The 15,088-nt window shown below is 40.8% G+C and overlaps 1 protein-coding gene across 5 annotated transcripts in view; it reads right to left on the reverse strand.

The window, feature by feature from the left end:
- TTLL5 (tubulin tyrosine ligase like 5) overlaps positions 1–15,088 on the reverse strand; it is a 308,457-nt gene that overhangs the window by 81,132 nt on the left and 212,237 nt on the right. For all 5 annotated transcript variants that reach the window (XM_060133277.1, XM_060133541.1, XM_060133455.1 and 2 more), the window contains one exon: positions 370–587. In XM_060133277.1, coding sequence (XP_059989260.1) covers positions 370–587 — 218 coding nt within the window. The remainder of the gene's footprint in view (positions 1–369; positions 588–15,088) is intronic.

A 15,088-nucleotide genomic window follows, 5' to 3' on the forward strand; every position in this document is an offset into this window, starting at 1 on the left:
AGCCCACAGTTCAGCACTGTTACCCAGTGCACTGTCTGACTGAGGTTCCTGCTAGAGGCCAGAAGAGTTAGTTAGCAATGACCCTGAACCCTGCCGGTGGCAGCACTCATCACAACCACTGGGGAACATAAAAGAGCAGTGCCTGCCCCTCCCACAGGACACAGCCTGGACATTGGCCATGTTGCAATAGCTCCCCAGGTGATTCTAATTTGTAGCCAGGGGCTGAGAACCAGTTAGCCTTTATTCCCCATCAGGTGTTCTTTTCAACATTTCAGCACAAACTCTCCAGCCTCCAGAAATAGAGAGTACTGTTTGCATAGAATTGACACAACTCAGAAGAAACTGAACAGAAGATTACTGAAAACTTACTTGGAAGCCCTCTGGGATGCTGCCTTTCTGAGGACTTGTTTGTGATTGGACGGGGGTTTGGGGACCAGGGAAGAGGAAGAGCTTGGAGCCGGCACCACTGTTTGTGGCAGAGTGGTTGGCTTCTGGCCACTAGCTGTGGCGCTTGAAATTCTGCAAGCTGCACCGTTATTTATTGTCCATAAATTGGAGTTAGGTAGTGTCTGGCTGCCAAAGATCACCTACGAGAAAAAGAAAAAAATGAAAGATGGAGCTGCCCTTCACGAATTAGTTTGCTGTAAGTCAGTAACTGGTTTGCAATCCTGACGTGGGACAAAAGGAAATGGGAAACCGTTAAAATTAAGTAATTTTTAAGGAAAAACTTCTCCTCCAATAAAGCCAATGCAGGTTTAGGTTCAGGGAAGGAAAATCTCTTTTAGCAGAGAGTTGAGATTATCTTGCTGAAAGTACACTGGAGTAGGACTCAGGGCGGCTGGGTACTATGTATTGTCCATATGCGTGAACTAGAGAAGCATTTGGTCTCTCTCAGTCTTAGTATCCCTTCATTGTTAAAGTCAACAAGTATTTAATGAATGCCTCTTGCTGGGTATCGAGTACTAGAAATACAGCACAGAACAAAAGTGACTTGAAGCCTGACTCAATTCCAGCCCACTCCCAGAACTCTGAACTCCTCTAGAAGGTTCGTACCTTGGAGGAAAGGGAAGGAGCCAGTGTGGCGTAGTAACACCTTGATGACCTAAAGATTAACATAAAACTACACTTGAAAACACTTTCAAAGTAAAATTACTACATGAATAGTAGTTACTATATACAAATACCAGAGCAAAACAAGGGTATTTTCGCTCAGAGGGTAAGCCTACAACTATTAAATAATGACCTAAAAACCATCTAGATGTCACAAACACCAACATGTACCTGCAGTAAGGATGTATTTAATTGTACACTTCCTCAGGGAGAGGCTTAAAAAAACTCTTACAGCTTAATTCACCCCATTAGAAATAGTTTTTTTGTGTCCCAAATTTTGTTCCTGATTCTTCAATTGTGTTAACACTGCTTTCAATATGCATTGCTTCATAAAAGCTTTAAATGTAAAATAATATTAGGAGGAAAATAGTATAATTGACAAAATACGTAGGACTTTTTATTAAAAGGATTTCTGGCAACTGATATCTATTTGTAGGCACGACATTTTAAGAGGCATGGAAGAAATGTCATTTCCTCATGGCAAGGCCTAAAGGAATAAGTTCAGATGCTCTTACATTCACCTTTTAGGTGAACTTCACCAGGTAAACTTATTTTTTAAGATATAAGAGACAAACTGGGTAGCTTTAGTAAATAAATGTTAACCAACCCTTCTATACTCATGCCTTGGAAGGTCCCATTTCAGGAAACTGTGTCCAAGGGCTCCGGGCTGGGCAGGTATGAGTGGGGATCAGGGAGGGGGTCTTGTGTGGAGGGAATGTGTTTGGCTGAGAGGCTTGACAAAGAGCACAGTGATTTCAGAGGTGGAGGATTGGGGCTTTTTCACACAGACCAACTGGACTGAGATGTTCCCCGTCTCTGGAAACCACCCGAAAGGGAACTGAAGAGCTGTTCGCTTGCCTCTATCTCTGACCACAGAAGGGGAGCTGAGGAAGACCTGAGCCCAGGGGCAAAGCCAGGAGCCCGGGGCTGCAGAGTGTGTACATGGGGGTGTACATGGGAGTGGGGGAGGCGAGGGGTTGGGTGATCTGCAGAAACCAAGGGATGCAGCAGAGGCCAGCTTGTGGGGACTGGCTCAAAAACAAACCCACTCCTTTCAAGCACTGTTTCCATATCTGAGGGCCTCAGAATCTGTGGGAGAGATTCAACTGGGAGGAAGGAGGGAGGCAGGAGAGGGCTAACCTAGGCTTCTATTTTCACCACTTCCTCCCAATAAGTGAGCTTAGACTGAAGAGTGCTTGAAAGATGCCTCATTCAGGGTGGGGAGAAGACCAGAACTCAGAATGGGGGCTGAAGAGGCCTATGTCGACCATCCATAAACACGTTCACTGGATGAGTAGTAGAGGAGGAAAACCACTGTTAGTGAAATGCTCTTGGAAATAAAAACATTCTTTACTGAGTTAGATTTTTCACACTGTGACGGAACTGCCATCAGTAAGAACATCTATTCAATACATGTTGCCCTGGTGACAACCGTATTTCAAATTCATTGAGTTTTTCTTTTGTTAAAAAATCTTCCTGGGACATCTAAATACAAATAAAAAGGTGAATAAAAAGAGCAAGATCAGAACAGTGAGTATAGTAAGCTTCTACTTGAGTAAAAAAGAATACATACAAACATACATTTATATGCCAATACACACACACAAACATAGATACAATGTTGGTATCTGCACAGAACAATTTTGAAAGGCACTTAAAAATAACTGGCATCCTCCATGGAAAAGAACTGTTAGCTAGGGGTCAGGGGGAGAGGGAAACTAATTTTTTACTATATATCATTTGTACCTTTTTGAATTTTGTACCATCTATATGTAGTTATTTATTACAAAAATCAATTATTGAAAAGTCAAAAGGAAGTCAAGTTCTAACAAGATTTGAGCAGGTAACAGATTAACTTTCTGAGTACAAATCAAAGTATCCAAATGAAAACCAAGTTTCAGGCAGCTCGTTCTAGGACTTGCCATTAGACTGGGTTGAAGAAGGAAGTGACTGTTCAACACTTACTATGGCTACAAAACCAGATTAGGTCATCAGCGAAAAGGAGACACTCAGGTAAGTGGAAAGGAGCATGGCTCTGCAGCCAAATGTGCTTGGGCTCAAATGCAGGCTCTGTCACTTATACACTGGGTGGCCTTTTCAAGTTACTTAACCTCTCTGAGCTTTAGCTTCCTCATAAAACAATTATAATCACTTGGCTGGATTGTTGGGGATTAAATGAAGATCACATAAGTAAATGTAGCCCAGGCACTCAGGAAAGGTTTCTTGAAATAAAGCAAAGTGCCAGGCACACAGTAGAAACTGAAATGCTCCCTTCCTTCCCAAACTACTGCCTTTTACTGAGGAACCAAAGGACGGGCTGATATGTAAGTGCTTATCTGTAATGACTTGTGAATGGTAGTTGGTTCTACGTTTTTCAGCATAGTTTTCTAGTCTTATAATGATGCTCACTAGCTGCAAAAACAAACTCTTAAAGTGAAAACATATGTGTAGGTTCCCCAGATCATATTTACTCAATTCTCTTTGGCAGAAATGATCTTTCCCTCTTCTAAATGCTTATAAAAATGTATTTGTATGTGTCTTATCACATTTAGCACATTCTACCTTGTATTACAGGCACTTATATATGTACTTTTTTCTGCTTCTGAACAATTCATACTGGAAATGCCTGGATTTATATCTGATTAATTTTTGTTTCACTAACTGCCTAGTAGAATGCCTTGTGCATAAAAGGTGCTTAATAAGCATTTACAACATGAATGGAAAAAAAAACCAACTCACATTATACCAACTATTGATTTTTTTTTTAAGCATCAGTTAAATTCCTATACAAGAAAATAGGCAAGTTTGTGTTTACATAGAGATGTAATCTTGTAATAGGACCATTCTCTGGAGTTTGAATAGTGCCTAGCGTGGTATGTGTTCAACTTATACTCAGCCACAAAATGTAAGTAAGCCCTTCTATAGACCCCAAACAAAAATAAATTCACCTTCCTAGATGCAAATTTTGTGGCAGGACCTTAGACACCAATGTTCCATAAGTAATAAGATCAGTCTTTATCTCAAAACACAAAATAAAATAAATCAGAAGAATTTATTGCTTAGGAGACTCACTTGCTTGGGTACTAATAATTCTTCCTTTCTTCCCAATAAAACTGCCCTGATTTTGTTTGGGTAATAATGTGTGCCCAGCTAAAAAATTACATTTCCCAATCTCTCCTGTACCTTGAGATAACCATGTGACCTAGTTCTGAGTTGTAAACAGAAGTTTCCAGGTACGGGTTCTGGGAAAGCTCTTTAAAGGGGGCAGACTGGGTTGGTTGGTGCACAACTTTTGCCCTTTACTGCTCTTCTTCTCCCCACCCAAAACATGGATATCTACCTAGAGGTGGACAGGCATAGGTAACTTCCATAGGGTGGAAGTTACTTGTTAACGGACCGCAGAGGAGAAAGACAGGAGGAGCACGGGTTCCTGATAGCACCAGGGACTTTAGGAGCACCTAGCTCTAGATTTCTGACTATACTGGGGAAAGAAAATAAACCTCTAACTTGTTTAAGCCATGGGTGTGTGTGTGGGGGGGTGCCCTATTACATGCAGCCAAGTGGAACCCTAACTGAGCTGAGATATAATTCTCAATCTACCAAAGAGTCAAGCCTGTTTCAGCCTCAATGTAACATGTGCTGCATCTCAAAAAAGCAGATACTTTTTCCAAATACAGTAAAAAGCTTCCAGGTTCTCATTTGTTCTTTGGTGATCATATGCTCATATACTGAATGGGTAATGAAATTATTACAACTCTATGCCATCCAAAACTCCCAAAAGTCAGTAATGTGGACAAGTCCCCAGGTGTTTCACCAAAGCCAAGACTAAGTGGAATGAGATTAAAGTAATCAAATCTGATTAAGAAGCAAACCAGGAAAGTATTCAGGTAATGTTAAAGGCAGACATATAAATAGATGTTTTTAGACTACTGGCAGAAATCAGCCTCCCCAGGTACACCCTGTAGCCTGTATTGGCCCTAATCCTACAACTCTACCAATGACAGATTGTATGAACTGTTTTGTCCTGATATTCATTCAAAAATAAGCAGAAGAATTATATAAAGTTCTCTCCATATAATTTCTAAAAAATGTGAGGTTTGGATATACAGTATTAGCACTCTGCACTTGTGGGTTAACCCAGGGATGGGGGCTGCACCGTCATCAGTCAATGTCCTGGGAATGTGAGAACTGTATAAGCACCAGCTGTATAAGACCTGGTCAACAAGCACAAGCCCTTTGCTTCCTTATTGGGTGTGGGAAACAGCAATGCCTCAGCAAGGAGACTCAGAGAAAACCACAGTTTGAGCGTTGGCTTGGCCACAGACAAAAGACTGGAAAGGCCCTCCTTCTCCCACAACAGAAGGGTACTCGTGGGTGGGAAGGAGGAATTTCTGATAGACAGAACACAGACTGAAACTTGGAAGGTCACAGGGAAGCAAGATCTGAGCTCTCTTACTAGAAAGATAACACTGTTCAGAGATTAAATTCTGGGAGTGTGTTTGTGTGTGTGTGTGTGTGTGTGTGTGTGTGTGTGTGTGTTTTAATTCCTTCCAGAGAAACACCCCTTTTAGCCTTTACTCAGGCTTCTTGGTGATGGAGTAGAGCTGGATGCTTCCCTGCGGTGAAATATCAATAACTCTCTAATTCATTTTTTTGAAAATTAAGGGGGATGAAGCAGGTAAATGTTAACCTCTATTGAGCGGGGTTAATGTCTCTTTGTACCCCTTTTACTCTGATATCAGAAGACCAAACATTTGGGGCATTATTCTCCCCATATGAGATTTTTATTGTAACTTGGATAAAGTTCCCATTATGTAGCATACAAAGCCACTTCTAGTTCTGGCAGCTCAAGTACTGGGATGGTATATCTTCCTGAGCAGGTAAGGTGCTAAGCACTCATCCTGCTACAACCAGGCCGAGAGCTGTTCAATGCAAAGAACACATTTCGTCTTTTGTGCAACCGTATGATGCTGTAAAAAGCTCAGGTCCAGGGTGAGGGTGAGGGTAGCTGTTTCTATTTTGGCAAAAGCAAGCTTCCAAAAGGCCTTTGTCCCACCCTGCATGCAGTTCTTGGCTGTCTTCCATTCACAATGTTTGTCAGCTGGAACAAGATTGAAAGCCGAGCAAGAGAAAGAATACAACTTCCGGTACTGCAACAAGGCACTGGGCAATGCTAGGACCTCGACAGGGATGGGGCAGAAACCCTGAAGATGCTCCCGTTCATACACAGAGAGACTGAGGACACAAGCACCTAAGACAGGACTTTGAGATGCCAAAGAGATTGGAAGTCCTGTGGCATTCCCTTCCACTTCTAAAACAAATGAAGAAGCTACTTCTCCTATAGCAACTAGGAAAGAAGGCTCTTACTAGTGCAAATCACCTATTCTAAAGGATGTGAATATAGGTGCTTACGTGGACAGAACAATTTAGAAGAAACTATTATTCACCAACCAACTGAAAACACTGTGCTTCAGGCAGCCCCTAAATCAACTGTACCTTCTAACATCTGAGAAACAATGCAGGCCATTAAAAACAGATACTCAAATATACTTACATGCCTCAGACTCCTGCATGTACGCAAACCAAAGATACCAGCAGTGTCTCTGAGTTGGGTTTTCAATAGCATTGAGACACTTGAACAGATCTTGGGCTAGGTGTGTGTTACAACCAAAGAAGTCCAACTATGAGGCAGCTGGCTAAGGCCAGGGCTGCAGCCCATGATCAGAAAACCCAGTGAAACTAGCCCTAAGACATCACATGGATGACATTTCCTCACTACAGGCCCACCCCCCATTCTGACAACAGAACTAATAGTCATACATCGGTAGAGGCTCATAGTCTGATGGCAAATTTAGACTCCTATGACTGTAGACTCTGCTTTGCTTTCTATTTCTTTCTCTCACAATGCCCAGCAATATTTGGCAGACCAAAGGTTTTTTGTTTTTTTGAAACACGTTCATTAGAAAAAGGAAAAGTTTTAAAAGTCATTTCGGGGCTTCCCTAGTGGCGCAGTGGTTGAGAGTCCACCTGCTGATGCAGGGGACACGGGTTTGCACCCCGGTCCGGGAAGATCCCACATGCTGCGGAGCTGCTGGGCCCATGAGCCATGACCGCTGAGCCTGTGCGTCCGGAGCCTGTGCTCCGCAAATGGGAGAGGGCACGACAGTGAGGGACCCGCGTACCGCAAAAAAAAAAAAAAAAAAAAAAAGTCATTTCGAATTCTACTCTCAGAGATAACCTCTGGTAACATTTAGACTTTTTTCTGTGTATAGTCACTTATTTTCTTTGCATATACATGCATTTCCATGGGCTTACAAAAATGGTATATGATATTTGATGTTTTGGAGACTTTTTTTTCATTCAAATATCTATCTTGAGCATTTTTCCATATATATAAGGGTAGATCTAGATGATTGTTTTTAATGGCTGTGTATTTTCTATCATGGTTTATCATAATTTACTTAACCAATCACCAATAGTAGAATGCTATAAACTGACACAGTAGATCTATATTTGCAGTTAAGGAAATAAGTTCCTAAAACATTTTTAAGTGGGAAAAAGTAGGCCCCCTAAAATCTTATACTTCCATTGTGAAACCACACACATAGTAAGGCTGTCACCAGTTCATTTTGCTATTTAAGAATACTGTTGTGATAAACATCATGTTATTTTTTTATATCTTTTGACATATACCAGATCATTTCCTTAAAGTAATTTCCTTGAAGTAGAAGGGCTAGATCAGAAGGCTGCTTCTTCTTTGTCTTTTTTATACATATTCTCAAACTGCCCTCTGTAAAGGCTGTACCAAATACATTTCTGTCAGTATGTTTGGGAGAATAATTCCCTTACCTTTCCTTGATTATTATAAGGAAATACTACGTGTCCCATGGAAAGCTGGCTCATAATTTGATGCTAATGCTGTTTCTCCTTTTTTTTTTTAACGTTTATAAGACATTTATGCCTTTGGACAAACATATTCTTTTAATCGTTTTACCATGGTGCTATTAATCATTCTTTCTCCTCACATCTCTCTCTAGCAATTGTGAAATTAATTTGCTATAATTTTCAGCTGTCCAAACAAGTAAGTATTAGTTTAAAAAGGTGTAGCTAATTAGTATTTTACGAGCCTTGAACTTCTCCTAAACCACCTTCTTGAATATCATTTAAGCCAATTTCTGCTTCTGGCACAGGGGGTTTAACTAAAACCCCAAATTGAAATTATAATGCAACAGCTAAGATGTGGAAGCAATCTAAATGCCCATCAACTGATGAATGGATAAAGAAAATGTATATACATGTGATAGAGCATCACTCAGCCTTAAAAAAGAAAGAAATCTTGCATAAGTTACAATGGATGAAACTTCAGGACATTATGCTAAGTGAAATAAACCAGCCACTAAAAAACAAATACAACATGATTCCACTGATATGAGGTATCGAAAGCAATCAAACTCATAGAAACACAAAGCAGAATGGTGGATGCCAGGGGCTGAGGGGAGGGGGAAACGGAGCTGTTCAATGCATACAGAGACTCAGTCATGCAAGATGTAAAAGTTTTAGTAATCTGTTGTACAACAATGTGCATATAGTTAACAATACTGTACAATTCACAAAAATTGTTAAGAGGGTAAATTTATGTTATGTGTTTTTTACCACAATGGAAAAAAAGTAATGCATAATAATAAGAGAAATGAATTTTTATTGAGCTTTTATCATGGTTAGCATTGCTCTAAGTGCTTTACATGTTATAGCACGTTCCCAATCATTTGAGGTGGGTCCCATCATCACCTCCATACACAGAAGAAGCAACCAGAGCACAAAAAGGTTCCGTAATTTGTCCATGATGGCAAAGCTACCAAGTAGAAAGTGAGATCCAAGTCGTCGGAGGAGTCTGATTTCACAGCCCTACTGTACTACATTGCCTTCCTCATTTATGCTATGCTGACTCCCTTTTTAAAGCAAATCCACTGAAATCAAATCTCCCTTCCAAAGCAAATCTAAAGCAAACTCAGCAATGTGTCCAATTTTCACCAGACGCATTTAAAAGACAGAGATTTCCCTGACTTTACTCCAGGAAGAAAAGGTTGAAAAAAATTTGTGTGTAAGCAAATCTTTGTTACTTCTTTTGAAAGTTAAAATATGTAAGTGTATGCGTATGTGAGTCTGTGCGTGTATAATATATAAATAAAGGTAACTTCAAAAGATCAGCAATGACCCCAGATTGAGAGTTCAATTGGTTAAAAAAAAAATAACTCATAGCCTCATTTTCAATTGTCTCTTTTATCTTTTACTTACTAGTAGTTTTAGTAAGGCCCTTGTTCTCCTAATAATGTTTGTGTCTTACATCGTCTGATAAGTAAAATGAAATAATTAGACAAGGCAATGTCTGAGTTCTTTACAACTTTAAATTCAGAGTTTATAAATATCTAACTTGTCTTTGTCTTCAAATGTTTAGTTTGTTTTACTTGGCTCAGAATATCACATATTGACCTGTTGTTCATCTTACATAGACTTTGCTGTCGTATATACCTGATAAGTTTTTTCCTGTGGCTGCATCCATTGCAGATGGGTGGGGTTCTTTACATTTAAAGATGAGGTCTTTCATCATCTCACACAAAGTTACTGCTGTGAGTCCCTCATATGCCCACAGACAAACAGAAAAAAGCCACAGGTCACAGAGTGAGGGGAGGGAATGAAACTGGCCACCAGGCAGCTGTAGCGAAACCACATTTTAAGGATATACAACAAACAAGGTCGATCCCAAGCAGCTGGTAGGTGAAGAGCTGCCTCTTAACAAACCTACAACCAAGTGGAGTTCTGAATTTTGATTCATTGTGTTGACCTTTTCTTTTATACTTGTGTGTATGGGTGTATAGCAGCAGCAACAATAAAATTGGAATGTCTTATCTGACTGATGATAAATGTATAAAACAAGAAGAAAATGAAGAGTCACTTACTCAAGGGGGAGGGAGGTAGAGTGGAATAGGGCTTTGGAAGCCTCTGACCTGGCTTAGCTATTACAACTGCAATAAGCCAGCTGGGCAACCTTGTGTAAGTTACTTAAACTTTCTGAGCAACAGTTTCCTCATCAGTGGAATGGATATAATACTATATCTAGCATACAAGAGGCACTCACTGTACACCCATTTCACTGCCTTCACCTTCCTCCCTCCAAGATTCCAGAGAGACCCTACTCTAGCAACAGCTTAGAAAACACCCTGGTGGTAACCAGGGGACTTCTATTACTAGTAGTAAGGAATCAGCATAATGAACTGATGTTTATATTGAAATAATGCATTAAGAATCAGATTTCTGGGGACTTCCCTGGTGGTCCAGTGGTTAAGAATCTGCCTTCCAATGCAGGGTTCGATCCCTGGTTGGGGAACTAAGATCCCACATGCTGCGGTGCAACTAGGCCCGCATACTGCAACTACTGAGACCACGCGCTCTAGGGCCTGCGCACCACAACTAGAGAGAAGCCCGCACTCTGCAACTAAGACCCGATGCAACCAAAAATAAATTAAAAAAAAAAATCAGATTTCTATGGTATTGAAAAAGCAAGCATAATATTAATCATGCAAAAGTGTCAATCTGTGTTATTCACATTGGTAGACACCTGTTGTGTTTCCTGACAGTATTCTCAAAAACACCATCATAGAAACAAAATTAAACAGTATGACCAATGACAACAACAGGGTTGAAAGGATGAAGTGATTATTGAAGAGATAATTCCTATGTTATCAATAACAACCCACACACATGCCCTGAATCTCCAAACTTCTAGAACATATTTCAGGATTCTACAAGACTCAGTGATTCCTGACACTGCTCCTAAATAATAAAAGCACAAGGGAGCATAGAGTATGGGCATTTCTAAGAGTTTTAAGTCCTGGAAGACCTTATTAAGACATCTCTTTAAGAATTTGAGGTAACTGGGATAAAAGTTTAGTAAACCTTTTCTTTTGCAACAGTGTATCTGACTAGTAGGAGACTAGTTAAGATACCTGAGATTAACTTTTCAAATACAGTTTTATAGGTGTCAATATGTACTTGTCGATGTACTTGTCGAACGCATGAATTGCAATTTAAAATGTATGTAGGGCTTCCCTGGTGGGTTAAGAATCCGCCTGCCAATGCAGAGGACAAGGGTTCAAGCCCTGGTCCGGGAAGTTCCCACATGCTGCGGAGCAACAAAGCCCGTGCGCCACAATTACTGAGCCTGTGCTCTAGAGCCCGCAAGCCACAGCTACTGAAGCCCGCGTGCCTAGAGCCCATGCTCCGCAACAAGAAAAGCCACCGCAATGAGAAACCTGCGAACCGCAACGAAGAGTAGCCCCCGCTCACCACAACTAGAGAAAGCACGCACGCAGCAAGGAAGACCCAACGCAGCCAAAACTAAATAAATAAAATAAATACATAAATTAAAAAAATAATAATAAATAAAAATAAAATGTATGTAACAATACATATAACTATTAGTTATTGAACGCCTGAATATTGTCAGAGAGGTAGTATAGCGCATGATAGCCAAGAGCTAGGATGCCGGAGGCTGACACCCCTGGATTCAAAAACACCAGCTCTTCCATTTATTACTTTTGTGAGCCTGGGAAAGTCACATAAGTGATGCTCTGTTTTTATATCTGGAAAATGGGGCTAATAAGAGGGCAGCTGTGAAGATTCACTGTGATAACACAAATACCACTCCAGGTTCAGTGCTTGGCACATGGTAACACCCTGAGGAATATAATCCTCATGAAAACCCACAGATATACATTAACATCACCATACTAGAGATAAAGAAACCGAGGTTCAAGGAAGTTCAGATAACCTGCCGCAGGTTATGGGCTCAGGATTATCTGACTGCAAAGCCTGTCCACAGTGCCTATTTCTAAACAGCTGAATGTAGTTTTACATGTATTATTTCACGTATTTTCAATGTCTTTTCATTAGGTAAGAAGAAAAGAGTCTGGCTTGGCAAAATCTGCTAAATCAAATGGTTCTAAGAAAATCATAATCATAAACAAGCTATAAACTAAGTGTTATATGAATTTCTGATACAGGTCAGAAGCAAATATAAAATTGAACAAAAGACCCCAAAACCAAATGAAAACAAAACAACAGAGCAGCAGTATGTTAGAACGTTCAAGTCAACCTGCTCCAGGAGCTACGCCTGAGGTCGTGCCCACCCCCGCCCCCACCCCCACCCCAGCCAATCTTCTTCCCAGGTACTCTCCTTGGAAAGACGTAAAAAGACTCCCCCTGCAGAGCCAGTCTGCTTGCCTGCTCTCTCTGTGCCGCGCTGAGGGGCTAGCGTGTTATTGCTGGCTGCCTGGAAAAGCCCGGCGCCTGCTGAATTTCTCTTTCTTTCCCCTCCCCTACAACACAAACACACAGCAGCTGAAGGCCTGGAGAAACAGTATTCACTGCTGCAGGTGGGGCAGAATTTTTCTAGACACATGCAATGAACTTTTAGGAGCAGAATAACAAGACTTGGCTGGGTTTATACGGGAATCCTTTCCACACCTGCGAGACTACGCGCGCGCGCGCACACACACACACACACACACACACACACACACACACACGCCGTTAGCAAAAAGCTCATTACACTTGGCCCTCAAGATGCTGCTATTGTACGGAAAGGACCCTTCAGGTGAACACTGAGCTGCCCCCCCTGCCCTGCTTGTCTGGGGACATTAGTCTCTGTTGCCCCTCACCGAATCTGGGTTAGTCTGGTGAAATTGGCCATCTTGGGATGGGGGAAGTAAAGCACAGAGTGGAAGGATTAGAGGAGCTGAGGATGCACGGTTTTTTCCTACCTTGAGTTACCTTACGATGTTGAAAATTAAGTCTACTAAAAATTGAAGGGCTTTGGAAACCAGTGAAAAATTAAGATGTACTTAAAATCCCCTCTCTCCCCCTTTGTTGTTAAAAGAAATTTCAGCAGTTCTTCCTTGGCCATCAAAATATCCTTAATTTTTCTGCTTTTGGGGCTTTTTTCAGTCTGGAGTAGGTAGAGAAGAGAGTGGGAGGGCAGGAGATGGGGGTTGAGAGCAGAGGTTTAACAAAGGATCACTTTAACAGAAACTACTGAGTAATCGCTCTGCCCTGGGCCAAGAATAACATCAGCTCAGCGTTGGCAATTAGAATCAGGTCAGTCAGGCCTCAGAGCCGGTGTAGCCCTCCTCACAGACCCCAGCAGGGAGAGCTACTCATGCTGATGTCACCAGCAGTCACTGCTGCCCAAGAAAGTCCCCCCATTCAGCTGACAGAAAATTTTTTTATCCTTGTCCTTCAGGGGCAGGAAGCCAGTCTGAGAAGGAAGTGGGAAGCAATGAGGGAAACCGGAGAGAAGACACATTCAGATGTATCAACACACAGAGTCACTGTACCATCCCTAGAATACCAAGATCCTGCAATTTCCTCAACTATCCTGGAACTCATTTTAAATGAATTAATATATGTAAGGCACCTGGAATAGTGCTTGGACCACAGTAAGTGCTTATTAAGAGTTGGCTATTCTTACTAAAACAAAGAGGGAGGAATCTGTCCCATTACTTATCTCTCATCCATCATAAAACTTGAATCCTGGGAGCAGTGGTTGCTGAGCAGAATGTACCCTGATAAGAAGAATGAACAGGAAGTTTTCAAGTTTGGAAAATTTATTGATAAGGAAACTGTAGTAGATGAAGTGAAAAAGATGGAAACAAAGTTCCTATAAAAAAAAAAGATTGCCTGAAATTTTATAAGGGCAACACTAAATTTTAACAAATCCAGCCTCCCTTTCAAAAGACAGAAGACAAATAAAAGGGAGACATTTCTAATCTCTTTCTCTCTAGCTTAATGGTTCTCCAAGTGTGGGCCCCAGAAGAAAAGGCTTAGCATCATCTGGGAACTTGGAAATAACTGAGGCCCATCCTAAACCTACTGAATCAGAAATGGAGTCAGGGAAGCAATCGGTGTTTTAAGAGACCCTCCAAGAGGTTCTGCTGCTCAAAGCCAAGGATCTGCAAACTACGGCTTGCAGGCCAAATCCAGCCTGCCATCTTTTTTGTAAATAAAGTTTTATTGGAAAACAGCCACACTCATTCATTTACATGTTGTCTATGGTTGTTTTCATTCTACCATGGTAAAACTGAGTAGTTACCACAGACCCTACGTACAGCCTGCAAGGCCTAAAATATTTACTATATGACCATTCACAGAAAAAGCTTGCTGACCCTTGCTCTGATTTAGAATGATTTTTTTTTTAAATTGCTAGTTTTACCCATCAGTGTGTAAAAGCTCATAGTTTCAATTTTGTCTTATTTTGTTTATCATGCTCTCTATCAAATGGACTGGATCACACCTATTTCCTTGTACCTCTGGCCCTGGAAGCCTCCGCCAATGGCTCCAGGTGACTTTCCTCTCCCAGGTCCATGCTGCAGGACCAGTCTTTTGTAGGGGTGATTCGGTACATGAAAATTCCTAGATTTATGAGTGAAATGCTAGACAGAAATGAGGATCAAAGCTTACACTGCATGAATGGTTAGAGATGCCCATTTCAAAACTCATATCCTGAATCAGAGTTTTCCTCCTTGAAATTAATACCTACAAAAAGCTATCTAAAAAATAAATTAATTAATTAATTAAAAAAAAAAAGCTGGCTAAGTGCAGAAAGGATGGAGAACTTCCTCTGCATGTAATGCAAGAAAGGGTGCATGATTATTTTTCCAACAATATTTTTAGGAGATCACTATGGAAGGCACTGTCTGTCCATGTATGATATGATATGATATGATATAATATAATACAATACAATACAATACAATACAAGGCCCCTTTTAATGTCCTGGTCCATAAACACATCTCTCTTGTGAATGGATACTAGGTAAATCAGATTTCAATTCTACTCACTGCTCTCAAACAGGCAATTAACCAAATTGTTAGTTATATCAATGGCTACCTACACTTTAGAAAATTGAATCCAAAGCATAAG

The sequence above is a fragment of the Lagenorhynchus albirostris genome, chromosome 1 (assembly GCF_949774975.1).
Source record: "Lagenorhynchus albirostris chromosome 1, mLagAlb1.1, whole genome shotgun sequence".
Taxonomy (NCBI): Eukaryota; Metazoa; Chordata; class Mammalia; order Artiodactyla; family Delphinidae; genus Lagenorhynchus; species Lagenorhynchus albirostris.